The sequence below is a fragment of the Schistocerca nitens genome, chromosome 3, assembly GCF_023898315.1.
Source record: "Schistocerca nitens isolate TAMUIC-IGC-003100 chromosome 3, iqSchNite1.1, whole genome shotgun sequence".
Lineage (NCBI taxonomy): Eukaryota > Metazoa > Arthropoda > Insecta > Orthoptera > Acrididae > Schistocerca > Schistocerca nitens.
Genome location: NC_064616.1, coordinates 742,574,144 through 742,597,561, shown reverse-complemented (window position 1 = coordinate 742,597,561; position 23,418 = coordinate 742,574,144). Strand labels below are relative to the sequence as shown.

The following is a 23,418-nucleotide window of genomic DNA, read 5'->3' as shown; positions in this document are numbered from 1 at the left end:
TTTCAAAAGATTGATTCTCTGTTAATGTAAAATTGGAATTCTCATTTGATTTAGCTAACTCTGTCAGACTGCATGCTCTGGATACAGTTTAAAAACACTAGTACTGTATAGGGCACCCCACAGTCTACAAAACCCTTCCATTCCATCAATCCAGCGGACATTACCAGTTCTGGACAGGAATGTTGCAATGATATATGTAAACACTCTGATGCTGTTGCAGTCTGTCCTGCTTTCCCACAACACAGGTGTAGGCTGGCTGGCACTGCTCCTCACCCCTTTGACTGTCATTCTAATTTGTGTATGCTTGTGGATGACTGCCAGTTTATAGTGTCCACACTCTACCGTCTGCATTGTAGCAACTGGAAAACAAAACCAGTCATTGTATTTCAACCATGCCCACAAAAGGTCAAAATCAGTATCCGCAGATTTTGTAGTTACCAAATTTGGTGGGACAAGAAAAATAATATTGAGAAACTCCTTAAATTGAAGAAGCATCTATTCAATCGCACAAAGATGCAGTAACAGTCATTTGCTGAAAACTTAAATAGAACCAAAATCAGAAAACAAGTGAACACCATTTTTGGAAAAAAAACTGTTTTAAGTTTTTGCAAAAGCAAACATTGCAGTGAAAAAGCTCCCAAATCACCAATATTTTTATCAGTCAATTTCAAAGCACTAAAGCCTCAATTTCAAGCATGTAGCATGACAATCTTTAAAAACTGTATATCTAAACATTTGCAAGGTAAGTCATTTATCATCTGCAAAGCAGTTATGAAATTTTGTTGTAATCAAATAGGAAACTTGCAAGAATGTCATTTTTCAACGTAGTCTCCTTGCGTGTCAACGCACTTGGTCCATCTCTGTACAAGCTTCCTGATGCCCTCATAAAAGAAGGTTCTTGGTTGAACTGCAAGCCAAGAATGCACCGCTTGTTCCACTGCTTCATCCAAGGCAAATTGATGACCCCTTAATACCTGTTTGAGTGGACCAAACAAGTGATAGCCAGAAGGGGCAAGATCGGGACTATATGGAGGATGATCCAGTACTTCAAATTTGAGTTCTGGAGCGTTTCAGCTGTGTGGGCAGCAGTATGCGGATGGCCATTGCCATGCAACAACACCTTTTGACAGCAGTCCTCGGGGTTTGCTTCAAATTGCAGGCTTTAGTCTGGCTGTTAGCATCTCACTGTAATGTACACTGTTTATTGTTGTGCCCCTTTCCCGATAATGTTCCAATACTGGACCTTGTGCATCCCAAAAAACCGTAAGCATTGGTTTTCCTGTGGATGGTTGGGTCTTGAACTTTTTCTTGCATGGTGAATTTGGATGTTTCCATTCCACACTCTGCCATTCTCTCTGGCTTGTAATGATGGATCCATGTTTTGTTACCAGTACTGATCCTGTCTAAGAAGTTGTCCCCTTCATTACCATAGTGATCCAAATGTTTTTTGCAGATGCCCAAGTGAGTTTGTTTATGCAAATGTGAGAGTTGTTTTGGGACCCATCTTGCACAAACTTCACGAAACCCAGGTCTGTTGGGGATGATTTTGCAGGCAGAAACATGACTATTTTGCAGACAATGTGCCACTTTGTCAATAGTTAATCATCTGTCTAAGAGAATCATTTCATTTCATGTGATTGCTCAACGGTTTCTTCATTTGTGGTGGTAAATGGTTGTCCATCTCATTCATCGTGCATAACACGTGTGCGACCATTTCGGAATTTTTCAACCAATTCGTAGAAACTACGTTGTGGCAAAACACTGTTCCCGTAGTGTACCGAAAGCCTCCGATGAATTTCAGCCCCTGATACGCCTTCCAACCACAAAAAATGGATCACTGAAGGTTGCTCTTCTTTGGTGTGAGTAGACAGTGGAGTAGCTGTGATTAACAGCAAGGCAGTGATAACAAAACCAACCTAGCAGCTTGGAAATTGTAAAGATAACAACAAATAAACAAAGTATATGAGTCATCAACATAAAATGACAGTCTACCAAAATAACGAAAATTATAACTACATTGGGGATAATAATTGACTTACCCTCGTTTTTTAAAAATAAAAAAAAAATTATATGCAAGTTTGGCCAAAAAGAATCACAAATTTTGCCAAACTGTAAACTCTTACATACCTATGGATGAAATGTGAGTAGTCACTAATCTGAAGGCAGCAATGAGAGACACGAGATGTACCCTTAGATGTGAACTTGCTGATGTAAGAAATTCATTTTCTGTATGTGAATACATGTTTCCTTGATTGTGACTGGAAGATAAAGATCATAAGATTATGGTCATAACAAGGTTTTTGGGGATGGTGAAAATGAAACAAAAGTGTGCTACAAATAGATACTGTAAGGGGACAATATACTAAAATACTATTTTGGTATTGATAAAAGGAGAAATTGGAAATATATGGGATATCCCAAACTATTATGCACAAAATTATAACTATGACAAAGGTTATTAATCTGAGTATTCAGGGATTGAGAACCAATTGCTGGAAGTGAATATTTCAGGCAGCAAGACTTTTTGAACGAGCATCAAGTGTACAGCATTTGCTAGTGAACTGATCATTTCATAACAAGCACTTGCCTATCACTTTGATCTTTGTAGGACTACCTTAGAATACAGTGCACAGTTGTCTGTGATGTGAGCACAGAGGAGTTTACCACTGTTTACAGGTCATGACTTGTTGAAAATGGAACATTATTCAATTCAGAAACTTAAGATACATGCATTAAATATCTTATGCATGGAAACTGAGAATCCAGGAAGTAGAATGAATGTACAGAGAAAATTATGCTACTGGCATCACATTGTTTTGGTAGATTCTCAACTGAATTGTTCACATGCTACAATATGAGGAAATGGTGGTTATTAGCTTCCCCATGAAAAACAGTGATCAAATAATGCAGTACGGAGTGTACTGGTGGAACAATAATTGCAGTCCTACCATAAATTGGATGCAAACAGTGGTGCCAAACGATTTTGAACTTGGGAATTGAATTCTGTCAATTCCACAGCTACCACCACCTGACAGCCCTGACCTTCCACTTGTTTGGGACGTTGAAGGATGCCATTCATGGAAGACGTTCCGAGGACGAGGTGGTGGTGATTCACACAGCGCGCGCTGTGTGAATCACCACCACCTCGTCCTCGGAACGTCTTCCATGAATGGCATCCTTCAACGTCCCAAACAAGTGGAAGGTCAGGGCTGTCAGGTGGTGGTAGCTGTGGATGGCCTCCCAGACCACTGAAAATCTTGGAGCTCCGCCAAACCACCTTCTGATGACCTCATCCTCAGTGTCCAGTGACTAACTGTACTGTCAACAGATGCTCCATAGACCTTACACAAGTGTTTGTGAATATTCCCCGCAGTTTCTTTCTCTCCAATGATAAATTCTATGATGATGATGTGTTGCTTGTAATGTACATCACCTACACAGATGCCATTTTGAAACTGTCCTGTAGGTACACTGTCTGTTGAAAGTGATGGAAACTTGGTGTCCTCACTCAGGAGACCTAAAATAATACATAGTAATGTTTCGTAGCATTATTTTTGGCTGGGAAAAAAATGTGTTGTATTATGTTCTGGGTGACCCTCATGGTTTTAATGTGCATTTGCTTTTTTGTTGAATTTTTTCTAAGGTTTGCTGGAAGTTGTTTCTTTGCTTCCAAGTAAGTTAGAAATTCGGCTAGAGGGAGTAACAATACATCCCAATGTGCCATACACTGGTGTTAAAGCTGCTTCTCAATTTTCACTTTTACGGGTGATATAGTTGAGGTAGAATTTATGTAAACTGTTCTTTGAAGATTGTTGTCTTGGTATGCTGTTCTCTCATCAGTATATTTTCTTGGTATGATGATATCTCATCAGTATTTACTTCATGCACATTGGCAGGTATGGTGCCACGGGGAGTTTTAACATCCCTGCTTCCAAAATTATCTATGCTCTAACTAAAATGTACTATCTTGTATCGTACTCATTCCGGATAAACAGCACTTAACAGGCATCTGTTTACCATTTAAAATTTCATTTTTTGTTTATGGGTCCACTAATAAAATATCTCCTCTTGACAAATCTTCCTGCACTTTTATCCAAATGATTTTCTCCTATACCAACCAATATGTTCTCGGGTTCATCTAACTTCCAAGCTGTGTTATGTGATGTAGTGGTTTGTTGGAAAGGGGCCATTCGTTTTCTACTCCCTCACATCAGTGTGTGATTTGCAGTGTGTTGATGTAGATGTAGTGTGAACGGTGCCAGAATGGTGGACAATTCTTATTGTCATAAGTTAACTGTGCCTTGAAAATGGTGCAGGAGATTGTTGGCTAAAATGGCATCAGACTCATGGTCATGCTTTTAAGCCACTTTAAATATGGACTGGTACCTCAATCCATCTATTTCCAGGTCCACATATTGCAAAACTTTTGGATAAATTACCTTTTTTTCCCAATCCACTTAGCCTACAAAGTGGCAGTGTTAATTCTCAATCATGAGTAAATTTAATGAACAAAACATTTACTTGCGCTCGTGTATCAATGATAAAGGTGGACTGTCTTAACATTGATTTGGCAACTGTGCAAAGATTAAACTTGGAGACCTGACACACGGCTACAGAAATTGAATGAAGTTCCCGTCTTACTCCTTTTCCCAATCATTAAAAAAAAAAAAAAAAAAAAAAAGAAGAAGAGAGAGAGAGAGAGCAGCACTAAATTCAAGTAGCACCACATGCTCCACACTTGGGCGTTGTCGCATGACCTTGTACTGGCCTCGGCCGTTGCGCACTCAGCCAGCGGCTTTTCCGCATGGGTTGTCTATCGCTGCGCCTCTGGCCGTTGACACAGAGTCAATATGGGTTTAGAAAACCTCGTTCCTGTGAAACACAACTAGCTCTTTATTCACATGCAGTGTTGAGCGCTATTGACAAAGGATTTCAGATTGGTCCCGTATTTCTGGATTTCTGGAAGGCTTTTGACACTGTACCACACAAGCGGCTCATATTGAAATTGCGTGCTTATGGAATATCGTCTCAGTTATGTGACTGGATTTGCGATTTCCTGTCAGAGAGGTTACAGTTCATAGTAATTGACAGAAAGTCATCGAGTAAACCAGAAGTGATTTCTGGCATTCCCCAAGGTAGTGTTATAGGCCCTTTGCTGTTCCTCATCTATATAAATGATTTGGGAGACAATATGAGCAGCCATCTTCGGTTTTTTGCAAATGACGCTGTCGTTTATCAACTAATAAAGTCATCAGAAGATCAAAACAAACTGCAAAATGATTTAGAAAAAAAGTGGCAGTTGACCCTGAATAACAAAAAGTGTGAGGTCATCCACGTGAGTGCTAAAAGGAACTAGTTAAACTTCGGTTACACGATAAATCAGTCTAATGTAAAAGCCGTAAATTCAAATAAATACCTAGGTACTACAATTATGAACAACTTAAATTGGAAGGAAAATATAGAAAACATTGTGGGTAAGGCTAACCAACGACTGAGTTTTATTGGCAGGACACTTAGAAAATGTAACAGATTACTAAGGAGACTGCTTACAATATGCTTGTCCATCCTCTTTTAGAATACTGCTGCACATTGTGGGATCCTTACCAGATAGGAGTGATGGAGTACATAAAAAAAGTTCAAAGGAACACAGCATGTTTTGTATTATCGCGACATACAGGAGAGAGTGTCACAGAAATGATACAGGATTTGGGCTGGAAATCATTAAAAGAAACGAGTTTTTCGCTGTGACGGAATCTTCTCACAAAATTCCAGTCACCAACTTTCTCTTTCGAATGCGAAAATATTTTGTTGGCGCTGACCTACATAGGGAGGAATGATCACCACAATAATATAAGGGAAATCAGAGCTCATATGGAAAGATATAGGTGTTCATTCTTTCCGCGCGCTATACGAGATTTGAATAATAGAGAATTGTGAAGGTGGTTCAAAGAACCCTCTGCCAGGCACTTAAATGTGATTTGCAGAGTATCCATCTAGATGTAGATGTAAATCTAAATTTAAGTTTGCCACATTGGTGAGTCCTACTTCTCTTACTGGATTAGCTTTGTGGAAGCGGACAAGGGTCAGTTGCAGAACCGCTCCCGTACACAATTTGTGTATTTGCATTCCTCTGTGCACCTCCATTACCTATTTGGTTAGCTGAGCAATGATGTAGAGACAGTCAGTTTGCTCTCACATGTCCATCCTTTCTACAGTAGGTGCCTGTCAGTGCCAAACATGCAGGAGCCTTGTAACCTGGGCATTTGTAACAAGTGCAGCACACTTAAGCAGTGAATGCACATCTAATGGGGTTTACGCTGGTTGAAGATTAGACTGATAGCCGAGACTCCTTGTGTAGAAATGAATCGTATGGCCTCCCTTACTGTGCATGGCAAAGCACACTTCACCTCAGCATTTAAGAGTGGGTCAGTCCTCGAAGAAATAAATCTATGCAGTGAGTTTCAGCTTCACTGAGAAGTACCTTACTCTTTTTGTTTCTTCCCATAGTACATATGTACAATATGACACTGCTGTTATTCTGTCAGCAAAATGTTCTAAATCCTCTCTGAAATTTTGGTTCAAGGTGGAAAGTTGGCCCTATAGTAACTGACGCTGTGTGTCTCCATATCTATCCACTAGCCCTTTTGGAAGGACATACAATGCCTTGGTATTTCTGAGCTCTTCTACAGAATTTGGATAAGCTCTTGCCCCTCCTTGCAAATTAAAGTTGGCATCTCCTACCAACACTTAATTACTCCATGCTGACAATTTCCAGTTTCCCTAAATATGTTGTTGTTGTTGTTGGTCCTGAGACTGATCTGATGCAGCTCTCCATGCTACCCTACCCTATCCTGTGCAAGCTTCATCATCTCCCAGTACTTACTGCATCCTACATCCTTCTGAATCTGCTTAGTGTATTCATCTCTTGGTCTCCCGCTATGATTTTTACCCTCCATGCTGCCCTCCAATGCTAAATTTGTGATCCATTGATGCCTCAGAACATGTCCTACCAACCTACAAAAGTGGAAACCCACGAACCCATAGCAATGTCATTTGCAGACTGGGACAGATCAGGCTGTAGGAACCCCAGAAATGGGGAAGCGAGGCTAGCTGCAGCAGTGTGCTGCTTTGTGGGATTGTATTTACTAATTCTTCATTGAGGCACCTTTGCATATCTTCATCCTCCACCCAGAGTTGCTCAGCCCTTGCTTGCCTGTCAGGATCAATCTCCAGATGCCCCATGACCTGGAGGTGGATATCGCTTTAAACTACATGCATCAAGATAAACAAAAATCTTAGACAGCAGCTCTCTGTGACGTCTCTGGTAGCATCGGACGCCAGCAGTGTCGTCTCCGTAAAAGTGAAGCTCATGAATAACATTTGTTGATCGACAAACAGCTCGAAAGCATTGGGCTGCAACACGACGACGACGCCCGGTGTTGGGTTGGTGCTGAGTCTTGTACCCACAAAGTTGCATTACAAAGTTGTGTTTTGTAGAGGTGATGAGCAACACCAATTGACCTCGCGCAGCTGCAGCAGTGGCAGTTCTGGGTAGACTGGGGCAGGCAGTTCAGACTGAACGTGCTAAGCACTTGTCACAGCTCACAGTGGTTTCATGCATTCGCTCATGGCTTAGTAGTTTGTATGTGGCACCTCAAAGCCAAAAACAGGGTGAATTCAGCATCCCACTTCAGACATCAGTTTGCACACCACATTGGAGGTGTAGTCAGGATTGGAAAGTGATGTGTGCTTGTAATTAGTACATGGTGCCCAGGTCTAGATAAAGAAACCATATTGGTCTATTTACTTATTGTGATAACATGGCGAGGATTGCCAGGATGATGAGAGAAGGTAACTCCAGTATCACCCAACAAATCTTGTAGGAGAAAGAAAAATGCAAAGATGAAGGAACTAAGTCATTTAGCATCTGCTCTAGGCAGCGGCTCAGAACAGAAGAACCAACACATTTTGTATTTTACATATTGTCTGGATTTCTTTAGAGATGTGTTGCTGCAGGCCTCTTGTCCATAAAATGATTTAGTTTCAGTGCACCACCCCACTTTTATAGGACAGGTATCCTCATTGATCTTTTAGAAGCCAGTCATCTCATGGTTTTCATATTGAGTTATGGATGTTATTAATGTATGAAATATCTGTAGAGATTGGATGTTAAGTACCTGTGTTATTGTACAGCAGATAGCAGGAATATAAGTGGGGGGTGTGGCAATTTTTATGCACCTTTACAATGCCTGCATTGATGTTCTTATCCAAGGTTTGATTCCGTATGTCAGAGTACTTATTTCAAGAGTCTCTACCACCTGTACCTCAAGGTTTTGCCCAAATATGTTTTGTAGTGCTGTGAATTTGCAAGCAGTTGCAGATAGGCAGTGTGCAACACCAAAATCAATTCATAATAGAGGGTGTTTGAAAAATATTTATGCGCTTTTATATGACTAGAAGATAGAAACTTTAGGTACATTTTGACATGTCTAGGGCCACAGGTTCTTATTTTCAAAAGGACCATCCAATTTGAGAGAGCTGTATGTAAAAAAACAAGAGGTGGAGCCCCTCCACGCCCACACTGGCATGATGGCCAACACAAGAGGTCTACTGCCATCTCTGCATAAGGTTTAGTATTCACTAAAGTGAAGTGTCACAGGATGTGGGAACTGTGATGTTTGCGTACGTCTGGTTAAGATCAACCATTAATACATGCTCATCTGGAGATAGATTGGTCGAAATCTGACGAAGGGTAGCGGTTTTAAGGGCAGAGGAAAAAAAGTGTCAAGGCAAGAGCCAAGGGAAAAAAACCTCTGCGATAGTTAGGTCGGGTGGTAAGAGCAGTAGCGGTTGTCTTGCTGCTTGCGATAGGTTGTGCAAGGATAGGCTTTGTTAGTAGTGGGTATCATGCATGTCGATACCTTGACGTTGTGCGTTTGTGCTGCTCGGCGGCTGGCGCTGGGTGCTGGTACAGAGTCCTCGTTCAGCTTCAGCAACCTGCAACAGTTATGTTTGTTATCGATCTTGTGTCCGATAGGTCATATGCCGGAAGCACAGTGTGAGGGAATGTTGGCAGATTGTTGGTGCGTCTGTGGGCGAGCTCGTCGGTGTCCCTGCTGTGGCCTGTTGCTCGACTCTAATAGCAGCTGGTAGTTGCCAGTCAGTGTTGCTAATATGCAGGGGCTTACCGACGTTTGTTGCTGTTTGCGTATGTTAGTTTACCATAGGTGGCTATGCCCTAGCTAGCAGTGTCTTTGTATGTTTACATGCATGCACCATAAATCCTTGGTTTGCTTTCTGCAGTTAAATTTAGGTTCAAAGTTTTTGCTTACATTTCAAAAATGTTCAGTGTGCCTTCCACCAAATGTGTGTCACAACCAACCAGATTATAGTCAAACTTGCCCCATACTTTGCAGGCATGTCTGGAGCAACTAAATTCACTATTGTAGTTATCCAGTGGCACTTTACCTGAAACTGGGGAAAGGTGAGGCAAATAAACAATCTTTCACAAACCTTCACAAAATCTGGTCTTGGGTGCCAATAGTACAATTAGAAATTTGTATGTCATTTGGGGCAGGTCCAGCGTTGAGGCAGTTCATTGTAAAGAAATCGTTTGTCATGTAGGTGCCAGTGCGACGGTGCCCACTTTTATTGAAAAAATGAAACTTTCAGTATGTTCTCGCAGTTGTAGAAAAACTCAGATCTGTCTCATCTGCAAAAAGAACAGAAAACTGCACAAAACCTGAAGCTTTAGTGTTTTCTCTCTAGCTCAACTATGGTATGTGGCTGCTATGTTACCCATATTATTGTGTGTTGTTGGTTATGTTTCCCACTTAAACAGAACATAGCCTCGCCACGGCACTGAACACTCAATGTGAAAGAAAATTTTTCTAAGTCCAGAATGAATTTGTGAAGCACTACATGGTGGTGTTGTTTGTCAACATCATGAAGGATTTGTGGTAATTTAATCCAGTATGTTTGGCAACTCAAACATTGCCATGAAACACATCGGACCCACATGAAAGGAGGGTCTAGTCCTTTGCTGGCATGACAAATAGACTTAAGCAAATTTACCATTGCACAGGCAACCATTGTTTTGGAACGTTGGTGCTTTCGTCAAATTCATTGAATTGTAGGAAGTGCAGTACTGTATTCTCAATAAAAATTGTCTCTCAGTTGTAACTGGTTTTAACTTGCTGAAATGGATCATTTTTATCATTTTTTCTGTTACTTGCTTCAGTTAATGTACAGGATCTGATAGAAAATTTTTGTTAGATTATGTGTGAGGATATGAGGTTGTTTTTTTTAAGAATTTCCACATTTTGCAGGTAACTACAAACACTTGGAGATGGTTTGATATATCAACAGGAAAATGGAATGCTTACTCTGCAGCAAACAACAAGATAATTAATGATGCTTTCTTCCGAGGTGATCCAAGAGTTAAAGTGTCTTGTGGAGGACGCAGGCGTTATGTGATATCTTTCACAGACATGGTTCAGGTAATTTTTGCTGTCCATTTTTTGTTGTTATAAAGTTGTAAATGGATCTGCTAGTACTCAGGTTTGCAGCAGGAGCTGCTGCTGCTGCTACAAGAGTGCAGTAAAGCATACAACGGATTTTGAATGCCAATGGAAGTGCAGAAAACTTATGCACACTCGACCTACAAATTTATGTTCTGGATCAACTGATTTCTTCAGAAAATAAGTTTGTTTGAGGTCAGCATATTTTATTCTGTCCTTCTGTTTCTGAATGTACTAGTACAAAATGTATCCCTCTCAAACTATGTCTACCTTAGTCAATACAGAGTTCCTTTTCTTATTTAAAAATCTGATGGTTATGAAAGATTGATCACTGTGCTTTAAACCACTAATTTTTGCCTTCGCTGATTCCATAATATTTTAACAGGTTACTTGTACTACTTGGTTGTAATGGCCCATGTAATGCATCTGTCTGACATCTGAGGCATCACGTTTGATATATCCAAACCATGGTGGACAATCACAATCTTAATTTAAATATCCAATTGATCAGCTAGCAGACAAAACTTGCAATACTGAAAGATACAAACTTCGTATTAGATGGTCAGGGTCAGTAAATAATAATCTTTCATGATAATCATCAAAATGTGCAGTACTGGTTACCCAACACAGCATATGGCCAAACAGTAAGAGCCTCAAGTCAGCTGAGGAGTTTTTCTATATTGTGTCATGGGAATATTGTCATAAATCATCAACAAGTGTGTTGACAACAACCATATCCATCTCAAAAATGGCTGCTGGAGAATGTATAATCATACTTACAGATGATTATAAAACTTATTGTAAAGAAATGGGACACAGCACTTGGAAACTGATGTAGCAAAGGAGTGCATTTGTTTTATTACCCATTCTTAGACCTTCTAATAGTGCATAAACAGTCGCAGAATATGGAAGTCCAAACTCTCCTTAGATAATTTGAATTGCTGTAGAAGGAAGTAAGTTCAGCATTAGTGGATATTACTCTCACATGAGAGTTCATTATTCGTGTGAATAACTCTGTCTTGTTAAATCACTCCTGGAATTGGATTGCAGAGTACAACAAAAATTTGCCAGTGTATAAAGATGTTGGCATGTTTCCTATAAGCTAATTATAGGATGGCATTGTTATAATGAAGAGTGTCAGCAGGTCTCAGAACACACATTTTTTCCAAGGAAGTTTTGTTAGCACAAGCTGGACTGTTAGTATGTTTCCACTGAAATACAGTAGATGGGTCCAGTGTGTAGGCACTGTAGTGTGAATTAGCTTACTTTGTGTTGTGCACCTGGTGATCAAATTGATGGAAATATCAATGTGCATATGGCTGATACGGCATCACATCACTTGGCTGATACTGCATCACTTTCGGCTGCTTATATTGGTAGTATTAATAGCAGGATGGCTGCATATTACATGTGTTTGTAGTACCTTCTGGACCATTGTGATATGCAACATTTTGTTCTATGAGTGCTCATGGTTAGGAGAGAATCTGCAAAAGATCCTCTGATGCAAGATTCAACACAGACATGATAGTGATGGACCATGAGATATGTTGGTGGTGTTAGGACACATCCAATTGTTAGTAGCAATGTGATATGCTTTATTCTCATTTTGGAGGTTGACAGTTCTGTTAGAGAAATTTGTCTACATCATATGAAGCATCTGAGATATGCATATTATCCTTACTGAAGAGTAATAGTACCATACTGTCTTTATTTTGTTATCTGAATGACTATTTATTCCTTGTAATATATTTGCTTTGATGTCCATATTACAATCATCAATATCTTGCAGTATTTCTTGTAATGTGCTGTAGCATCAACCTCAGAACTGTTTTGGATTGACATATACAGTTTTCTTTTTGTTTTACAAGATGCCTATATTCCTTGAGTAATCCATGGCTTCTTTGTAGACTTTGCTCTAACCTTTGTTCATTTTGGGGGAAAACAGTGTTAAAATAAGGTAAACACTTAATTAGCAAAAGTGTTACATTTTTCTTTCATGCCATGAGCACTGTAAACATCAGTCCAGTGAATGTCTCTGAGGAATGTCCTTAAATAATCAATTTTTGGCTTATTGATTACCCTCCCGAGTTCAGATTCAACAGATTTTATATACTGTTCGGTATTAACACTTCACAAAAGGTACTGCATGCCATGGTCTGAGAGGCCATTGACTATTGGTTTTGTAATATAATTTTGTTCATTGGACTTTCCTATAAAGATATTATCAATGGCTGTTTGTGAGCAATTGGCTGCCCTAGTGGGGAACTTTACAGTGGGAATTAAGTTGAATGATAGTCTCACTAACTCAAATAAGTCCTCACTGGGAGAGTCTTTAAGGAAATGTACATTGAAGTCATCAGCAACCACTATTTTTCTGTTTTTGGTTGTTAAATGGGCCAGTACAGCTTCATGGTGGCGTATGAACAAATTAAAGTTACCTGCAGGTGCACAACATACATTTAATATTATGAAGGATTTTTTGTGAAATTCTACTTCTGTTGCACATGCTTCCATATGCTGTCCTACACAAAATTTATGAATGTCTGTGTTCTTAAATTTATGACAGCTCCTGATGAATGTAGCAACTCTTCCTTTCTCCATTTCTGCTGTACAAAAATGAGGTGCTAACCTAAATCCTATAACACTTAAAAGTTCTATACCAGTGGTCACATGACGTCCAGAGAGGCAGATTATGTCAGCTGGGTTGGAGAACTCTAATTCATCTATGCAGATAATTAATTCATTAATTTTATTTCTCATTCCTCGAATATTTTGATGCAGTAAAGATAGCTGACATTTCACATTGAGTTTAAATTGGGCAGATTGAAATTTCTGCAGACTGTTGAAAATTCTTAACGAAGAGCTGGTTATGCAGATGTAATACGGTAGAATTGTTTTCTTGGTTTCTTTCTCAAACTGAAGGTTTGTCTCAGTCCTAACCTCTCTTAAAACTTTGTTTCTTTCTGTCCTCCCTACCCCAAAAAGGGTCTTTTCTGAACCCTGTAACCACTGGTATTTTATCACTCATCACAGTGCCTCCCCCCTTAACTTTCCTGCTATTTTCCCAGCCAGTTCATCCTTCCCTTTCTTGTTGAGGTCCCCCCTGCGGGTTCGGGGGTTAGAATAGGCCCGCGGTATTCCTGCCTGTCGTAAGAGGCGACTAAAAGGAGTCTCAAATGTTTCGGCCTTATGTGATGGTCCCCTGTCGGGTTTGACCTCCATCTTTCTAAATTATTCCGAAGAGCGAGCCAATTGGGGAAGGGCGCCTTACATGGTGCACTGTATCCGTCGTGCATTGAGACCTTTAGCCGGCTTTTTCGTCGTTGCAATGGTGTCCCGCTCGTTTTCCATCTCTTGGGCGAGGATACGTCCCTGGGTGCGATTACCACGCTGCACTCCGCAGTGTTGTTTTTAACTGCGACGACGACCTAGGACATTTTTGCACCTAAGATCCAGCACGGTAGCCAGTCCGTTGTGGTGGGGCCGCCATGTACCCTGTTGGTTGTAGCCCCCTGACAACACAGGGATCGCTCTACTGATGCCTGCGCCGTTAACTCCCCACGTATGCCAAGGAGTAGATGCCCATCTCCCTGGGGCATCGGGACTCCCGGCAATGGCCATCCTGCCAGGTGGCCTTAGCTGTGGCTGGGTGGTGCCTGTGGGGAGGGCCCTTGGTCGGAGTAGGTGGCATCAGGGTGGATGACACGCAATGAAGCGTGGCACATCTTCTCTTGCTGGTGGCCAGCCACCAGCAGTCTCTAAGCGTTCGAGGGCCCATTTTAAAGGTAACGTTTATGACCCCAAATCGTTCCCCTCCCTCGCCTCACCATGGGAGGAACGAAAGGTAATGAATAACAGTGACGTGTATTCGCCCAGGTATCTCGTCTGTACCAGAGCTGATGGTACAGCTATCCGTGAAGCCTCAGTTCTTCGTAGAGCATTTAGAGGAAAAGTTTGGGGAGGTGGAGGGCTTGTCCAAAATGCGCTCTGGGTCAGTTTTGATAAAAACGGCATCCTCTGCCCAGTCACGCAGGTTACTTGCTTGTGACAAGTTGGGGGATGTTCACGTTACCATTACCCCACATAAGAGTTTAAATATGGTCCAGAGTGTTATTTTCCATAGGGACCTCCTTTTGCAGTCTGATGACGAGCTGCGCGCCAATTTAGAGCGCCGAGGTGTACATTTCATCCGACGTGTTCATCGGGGTCCGAGGGACAATCAGGTAGCTACCGGTGCCTTCATCTTGGCCTTCGAAGGTGATACCTTACCAGAGAAGGTCAAGGTGATGGTCTACCGGTGTGACGTCAAACCCTATATCCCTCCCCCGATGCGGTGCTTTAAGTGCTGGAAGTTCGGTCACATGTCCTCTCGCTGTACTTCTAGCCTCACATGTCGAGATTGTGGACGCCCATCTCATCCCGATACTCCATGTGCTCCGCCTCCCGTCTGTGTCAACTGCGGAGAGCCTCATTCCCCTTGCTCGCCGGACTGCAGTATCTTACAGAAAGAATGCAAAATCATGGAATATAAGACCCTGGACCGACTGACTTACCCTGAGGCTAAGCGGAAATTTGAACGGCTACATCCCGTGCGCATTATGTCATCTTATGCCTCCACTGTCACTCCTGCTCCTGCTCCTTCAGCTGCAAGATATACAGTCAGCTCTCAGAGTCAGGGGACCTCACCTGCCCCCTTGACGATGGGGGCCCCTTCTATCGCTGTTGCTCCCACACCATCTACCTCGGGAGCAGCACCCAATAAACCATCGGGGACACCAGTCCCCACTTCTAAGCTGGAGAAGCGTAAGTATTCTTCGGCTTCTCTCGTTCCGAAGGGATCCCTTGGGTCACTCCCTTCCCAGGTTCCTACCAGTGGCACAGCAGACACCAACCAGTGGCTGAAGAAGCCACAGGTCACTGGTCGACGGGCTTCGCGATCCTCTTCGGTCCTAGAGACTGACTCCAATAAGCCCTCTCAACAACGGCAACCAAAGGAACAGCGAGAGAAAACGACTTTGAAGCCCCATAAGTCCAAGACACCTGCGGTGGCACCTACTCTACCGCTACCTAAAAGCTCTGCGTCTGAGGATGAGGTGGAGATCCTTGCGTCCGCTGAGGACCTCGATCTTGCCGATCCCTCAGATGCAATGGATAGCACTTGCACAGGTGCTCCATCGGAGGTGGCAGGTGACCCAGCGGCGTAATCTGCCTTCCCAGTCCCGTCACGCCTTTCTCCGCAATGGACAATACCATCCTCCAGTGGAACTGCAGCGGTTTCTTCCACCATCTAGCTGAGCTCTGCCAACTTATCAGCCTTCACCCTTTCTTCTGCATTGCTCTTCAGGAAACTTGGTTTCCAGCAATGCGAACCCCCGCCCTCCGTGGCTATTGGGGTTATTATAAGAACCGGGCAGCATATGAAAGGGTGTCTGGTGGCATCTGCCTCTATGTCCTTCACACTCTGCACAGCGAGTCTGTCCCTCTCCAAACACCTTTAGAGGATGTCGCTGTTCGAGTGTGGACGCCACAGGCTGTTACCGTCTGCAGTCTTTACCTTCCACTGGATGGTGATGTCTCGCAGCATGTCCTGGCTGCACTGATAGCCCAATTGCCGCCACCTTTCTTGCTATTGGGCGACTTCAGCGCCCATAACCCTCTGTGGGATGGGTCAGTGGCTACAGTTCGAGGCGCCACCGTTCAGCATTTATTGTCGCAGCTCGATCTCTCGATTTTAAATGATGGTGCCTTCACACACTTCAGTGAGGCGCATGGCACATACTCCGCCATTGACCTTTCAATCTTTAGCCCTAGCCTCTTACTGTCTGTCCAATGGAGTGTGCATGACGACCTGTGTGGTAGTGACCACTTTCCGATCTTTCTGTCACTACCACAGCGTCACTCTTAGGGGCACCCCAGCAGATGGGCTATGAATAAGGTTGACTGGGACTTGTTCTCCTCCACTGCCGCTATTGAGCCTCTCTCTAATGATGACATTGATGCGGTGGTTCAATGGGTCACCACCAGCATCGTTACTGCCGCCGAGTCTGCCATTCCCCGTTCCCCTGGGTCCCCTCGGCGGCGGACTGTGCCTTGGTGGTCACCTGAGATCACTGCAGCGATTAAAGATCGCCAGCGGGCGCTACAGCGTCACAAGCGACATCCCTGCATTGAACACCTAATCACCTTCAAACGGCTGTGTGCGCGGGCCCGCCGCCTTATCTGCCAAAGCAAGCAGGAGTGCTGGGAGCGGTATGTGTCCACCATTGGCCTCCATGTCTCTCCATCGCAGGTCTGGGCCAAGATCCGACGCCTCTATGGCTATCGGACCCCTGTCAGCATCCCTGCGCTCTCACTGAATGGAGCAGTTTGTACAGACTCCGGCGAAATTGCCAACAGCTTGGCAGAGCATTTTGCTCTTAGTTCCACTTCTTCCAATTACCCACAGGAATTCCGCTCCATTAAAGAGCGGATGGAACGTCAGAGCCTTTCGTTTCGCACCCACCACCCAGAATCTTACAATGCTCCATTCAGTGAGTGGGAATTTCGCAGTACCCTAGCCGCTTGCCCTGATACCGCTCCTGGGCCAGATGGCATCCACTGTCAGATGCTGAAACACCTTTCAGTGGACTGCCAGCGGCACCTCCTCGATCTTTACAACCGTCTTTGGGTCGAGGGGGAGTTTCCGTCGCAATGGCGGGAGAGCATTGTCATCCCCGTTTTGAAAGCTGGAAAGAACCCTCTGGAGGTGGACAGCTACCGTCCCATTAGCCTCACCAACGTTCTTTGCAAGTTGCTTGAACGGATGGTGAGCCGGCGCTTGAATTGGGTACTGGAGTCTCGGGGGGCTTCTGGCTCCGTCTCTGGGTGGGTTCCGTAAAGGCCGCTCCGCCACCGACAATCTGGTGAGCCTGGAGTCGGCCATCTGTACTGCCTTTGCCCGCCGTCAGCACCTGGTCACTGTCTTTTTCGACATGCGGAAGGCGTACGATACGACATGGCGTCATCACATCCTTTCTACGTTTCATGGATGGGGTCTTCGGGGTCCTCTGCCAATTTTTATCCGCAATTTTCTGTCGTATCGTACCTTCCGCGTGCAAGTCGCGGCCTCGTATAGTTCCTCCCACGTCCAGGAGAACGGTGTGCCACAGGGTTCTGTTTTAAGTGTCGGCCTGTTTTTAATAGCCATTAATGGGCTCGCTGCGGCCGTGGGAAATTCTGTCTCCGCTTCCCTGTATGCTGACGACTTCTGCCTTTACTACAGCTCTACTGGCATTGCAGCTGTTGAACGTCAGCTACAGGGCGCTATCCGCAAGGCGCAGTCTTGGGCTGTAGCGCATGGTTTTCAGTTTTCGGCTGCCAAGACCCGCGTTATGCATTTCTGCCGGCAACGTACTGTCCACCCGGAGCCGCGGCTGTATCTTGCCAGCGAACTTCTTTCAGTGGTGGAATCACACAGGTTTTTGGGGGTGGTTTTCGATGCCCGGTTGACTTGGCTGCCTCATATCCGGCAGCTTAAACAGGTGTGTTGGCGGCATCTCAACGCTCTGAGATGCTTGAGCCACACCCGCTGGGGCGCCGACCGATCTACCCTGTTGCGGCTCTACCAGGCGTTAATCCAGTCCCGTCTGGATTATGGGAGCCTGGCTTATGGCTCAGCATCCCCATCTGCGTTGCGGGTGCTGGACTCAATTCTCCACAGCGGGATACGCCTCGCCACTGGTGCTTTCCACACCAGCCCTGTGGACAGCATACTACTGGAGGCAGGTGTCCCTCCACTGCGGTTACGACGCCAACAATTACTGGCTGCTTATGCTGCCCATGTTTTTAGCTTGCCCGGGCATCCAAATTACCGTGTCCTGTTCCCGCAGTCAGTTGTCCATCTGCCAGAACGTCGGCCCCGGTCGGGTTGTCCGATCGCCGTGCATGTCAAAGAGCTCCTCTCTGGGCTTGGGTTTTTCCCTGTTCCACCTCCTTCCCGGGCACCTCTGCACTCGCCCCATGGTGTGTGCCTCGCCCTTGCCCTTGCCTTCGGCTCGACTTGGCACAGGGCCCGAAGGACTCAGTCCCTCCAGAGGCCTTCCGCCACCGCTTTTATTCCATCCTGGCCACGTATCAGGGCTCAGGCATTGTTTACACTGACGGTTCGATGGTTGCTGGTCGTGTCGGGTATGCGCTAACTCTAGGGGACCATTCCGAACAACGTTCCTTGCAGGATGGCTGCAGCGTTTACACTGCTGAGCTGGTCGCCATCTTTCGTGCCCTAGAGTATATCCGCTCCTGCTCAGGTGAGTCTTTTGTTATCTGTAGCGATTCCCTGAGCGGTTTACGAGCTCTCGACCAGTGTTTCCCTCGTTCTCGTCTGGTGATGGCTATCCAGGAGTCCCTGCATACTCTTGCCCGTTGCGGCCGCTCTGTGGTCTTTGTGTGGACACCCAGTCATGTCAGTATCCCGGGCAATGAACATGTTGACCGCCTGGCGAAAGAGGCCACGAGTAAACCATCTCTGGATGTTGGCCTCCCAGAGACTGATTTGCGGGCAGTCCTCCGCCGAAAAGTTTTTGCGCTTTGGGACGCTGAATGGCGCGATCGGATCACGCCCAATAAACTCCGTGCCATTAAGGAGACGACAACTGTGTGGCGGTCATCCATGCGAGCCAACCGCAGGGACTCAGTCGTCCTTTGTCGGCTCCGCATTTGCCACTCCCGGCTGACACACGGTTATTTACTGCGCCGGGAGGACCCTCCTCTATGTCGCTGCGGGGCGGCTTTGACAGTGGCCCACATTTTGTTGGCCTGCCCCCTTTTAGCTGTGGTCAGGCAGACATTTGCGCTGCCTGATACGCTCCCTGCCCTTTTATCTGATGACCCTGTTATGGCTGGCTTAGTTTATTCGGGCAGGGGGTTTTTATTGTTTACTCTGAGTGTTTGTTCTGTTCTTTTGTGTTGATTCTGGCCATTGGCCTATGATTTTACGCTGAGTTTTTAATGTGTTCTTGGTGGTTGGCTTTTCCTTTTTATCTCTATGGTCGGCCAACCACCGTCACACTCTGTGTGTTTTAATTTGTTTTGTCTGATCTCTGTCGGAGTCTTTCTTGTCCCGTGTTGTCTGACTTCTTTTCTGCTGTTCGTTTTTCTTCTGTTTGGGCGGTTCTAATTTTTTTTTTTTTGGAAAAAGGGACCAATGACCATCGTAGTCTGGTCCCTTTAATCCCACAAACCGACCAACCGATCTTGTTGAGGTGAAGGCCATGCCTAGCATAATCCAACCTATTGAGAGAATCAACAGGAACCACACCAGTGTGTTACCCTGTACCCGACATAAGCGGCCATTCCAACTCCAAATTAACTCTCCTAACAGAAAAGTTCAAATGAGGTCGGTCATGGCACCCAAGAACAGATACAAACACAACACTAGTTTGCTTTGATACTGGCGCAATCTTTGCTAGGTTACACTCTATACTGTACTCAGGATCTCTGTCAGTACTATTACATGGCCTACCCACTATATCCATGGTGTCTTCCTTTGTGAAATCTTTGGAAGATGATCCTAAGTCCTCTGTCACCTGCTCCAGACCAGCACTAGGGTTAAAAAAGTTGATGTGGTCCTCTGATTCTAGTTCATCCTGCAAAAGTTGGCCAACACCCTTCCATGGGAACTACCTAACACCACCACTTTCTGTCTCTCTACTGATTTCCCTACATTATTACTTTTCAATTTGCTGCTGAAAGTTCATTGTGCCCTGTCTACACCTGCAATTGCTTGAGGCTCACCAGCTTCTAATTGAAGCAACAGGTCAAATCTATTTTCCACATTCTCCACAGAGCTGTCAGACAAAGTTCTAGGTCTGTTCCTCCTGTTGCCACTTCCGTCCTCTCTTTACCCTTCTCCCACTTCAACCTGTCAAGATCTCCCTTGGCCTTGTCTAACACAGCTTGAAAGGCAGCAATTTTCCCCTCCTGTTCTAGTATTGTCCTGTTTCTACTACATATGCTACAAAACCACTGATGAGGCTAATTTATTTCCCCTAATCCCACACCACTACAGTCACCCACATGGAAAAAAGTACAGCACCCATCACACCAAAGCCCCAACCTAACAATTCTATGGCAAGTCAATCACTTTTTACACATGATAAACATAATAGTTTATTAAGAATAAATCCGTTAAGTTACAGATACACACGAAAAATTGATTCCACAAATCTGGCCTATACGCAACTGATAAACAAAAACAAAAGTGTAGAGTTCCTGAAAAACAACTTAAACTTTATGCTACTTTCTGGAAATGTGAGTTAAATAAAGAGGAGGTATGCTACAGTTCAATTGCTGGAGAGAGCAAAGAACAATTAAATGAAATTCAATAGGTTTGCTGCACCGAAACGTTAACAGAAAATGACTATAACCCGACTGTACAATCTTTTTCGCATTTTCTGCTAGATTACATAAGAAAAAAATGAAACCTTTAACGGTATGCTTAAAAAGCACACTAATACAGCTATTTACCATGTAATCAGTACTAAACTAAATGTTGTTGTTATCTAAAATGACTTATCGTTACGAGAACACCAAAACTCGCGCTAATCGACTGGCTGCAGGGCTGTATTTTTTATGTGAAAATTGTTAAAAGCTTTTTAAATAAAACAGACATTAACATTGTACATTTTAATTATTCATGTCTACATATTTAGAAGTTGTGTATACGAGGCGTGTTTTTTAAGCAAGTACCATTTTGAAATTAAAAAAGACGTGCTAAGTTATCTCAATAATTTTATTTTTACATGAAAGCCTTTACCTTAACCTACTTTTCTACATAATTTCCATAAATATTGAGGCGCTTGTCATAACGTTGTACCAGTTTTTGGATACCCTCCTCATAGAAGTCTGCCGCTTGACTTGTTAACCACTGCGTCACCACTGCTTTGACTTCATCATCATCTTGAAGACGCTGACTGCCCAGGTGTTTCTTCAAGTGCAGGAACTGATGGTAGTCACTGGGTGCAAGTGGGGGCTGTACGGAGGATGATTTAGTGTTTCCCATCGAAAATATGTGATGAGATCTTTGGTCTGATTCGTCACATGCCGACAGGCATTGTCTTGCAGCAAAACGGTCTCCTTGCTTAACTTCCATGGACTGTTGCTTTGATTCTGGTGTGACATAGGCACCTATGTTTCATCGCCCGTAACAATTTGGCTTAAGAAATCATCGGCGTCATCGTGGTACCGCTCAAGGAAAGTCAATGCACTGTCTAAACATTTGGTTTTGTGCACGCCTCTCTACATTTTCGGTACCCAACGTGCGCGCAATTTTCGGTAATTCAAGTGCTTAGTCACAATGCCATACAAAACACTATGAAAAACATTAGGGAAGTCATACCGCAAGGAGGAAATCATAAGCGTCTGTTTTCTTTCACCTTATTGTCCACTTCCTGCACCAAACTTTCATTAACGACCGAAGGACGCCCACACCATTGTTCATCATGCACATTTGTGTGGCCATCTTTAAATGCTCTCACCCACTTTCTTACCATTCTATCACTCTTAATGTTTTCTCCGTAAACTGCATAGATCTCACGATGAATATCGATCGCTTTTGGGCCTTTAGCAGTGAGAAATCTTATAACAGCCCATACTTAGGTCAGCGGGACTCACGATTATTGGAGGCATCTTAAACACTCGGTACATGAAGTAAACAAGGAAGAATCGGACTGTAATGGCGTCAGTGTGTAGATTAAGGTACAGGCTTTCATGGAAAAATAAAATTATTGAGATATCGTAGCCCGTCTTTTTTTAATTTCAAAAAGGTACTTACTTAAAAAGCACACCTCGTACATGGGTGCCACTATTAATGTTCCAGCTATGATATATACTCCTTGAGCCACCATATGATACGTCGCAGAGGGTTCCTTGTACCACTATTAGTCATTTCCTTTCCTGTTCTGCTTGCAAATAGAGCAAGAGAAAACTGACTGTTTATATGCCTCTGTACAAGTGATAACCCTTCTCTTTTCTTGTCTTTGTGGTGCCTAGGCAGAGTGTAGCAGTAGAATTGTTCTGCATTTGGCTTCAAATATAGGTTCTAGAAATTTCCTCATTTGTGCCTTGTGAAAAGAGCCTCACCTTCCTTCCAGAGATCCCCATTTGAGTTCACAAACATCCCTGCAATACTCGAATCCTGATGAACATCTATTGATAAAAAATCTAGAAGCGTGTCTCTGAATTGCTTCAATATCTTGCTTTAATCCAATGTGGTGGGCCTCTCAAACACTTGGGTGGTACTCAAGAATGGCTCCCAGTAATGTTCTATAGGCAGTCTCTATCGTAGATGAACTACACTGTCCTGGTGTACGCTGGTTCGAGCACACAATGCAGCAGAGAGGTTATGAGACTATCGATAGAGGCCAAGGACAAGGCTCGCTGGAAACATGCCGCCAACCCCATCTCAGCCACCAGTATTTAGGATTGCCACCACGGACTGTAGAACCGGTTCAGCCAGTTAGTTCGAGCATGTTACGACAGTTAGTCACAGAGACGGAGCTGTAGATTTAGCCTCTAGCACAGAGACAGGCAGCACATAGCAACCTTATAGTGAACATAGTGGACTTCTACTTCAACAGCATTGAGGCTACGTGGACTATACAGAAGAGAGCTTGTACTACAGCACGTCGAAAGTGAAGTAGCTGTTTGTTTATGAATAAAGAACCCTGTTTTTAATTGCATGGAGTTTTTATTATAGAACAAGGATACTGGCCACCAACAAACATCTCTACGGAGACAATGAGGTGACATAAAAGCAGCTAAAGAGAATATCGCATACACTTTCTTAAGATTTTCCCAGTAAACCAAAATTGACTATTTGCCATACCTACTAACATCCTTATGTACTTGTTTCATTTCACAT

General features: G+C 43.8%; 1 protein-coding gene across 1 annotated transcript in view; it reads left to right on the top strand.

Moving 5' to 3' along the window:
• LOC126248719 (E3 ubiquitin-protein ligase HUWE1-like) overlaps positions 1-23,418 on the top strand; it is a 454,581-nt gene that overhangs the window by 234,884 nt on the left and 196,279 nt on the right. The window contains exon 25 of the mRNA XM_049950025.1: positions 10,329-10,499. Within this exon, the coding sequence (XP_049805982.1) occupies positions 10,329-10,499 (171 nt within the window). The remainder of the gene's footprint in view (positions 1-10,328; positions 10,500-23,418) is intronic.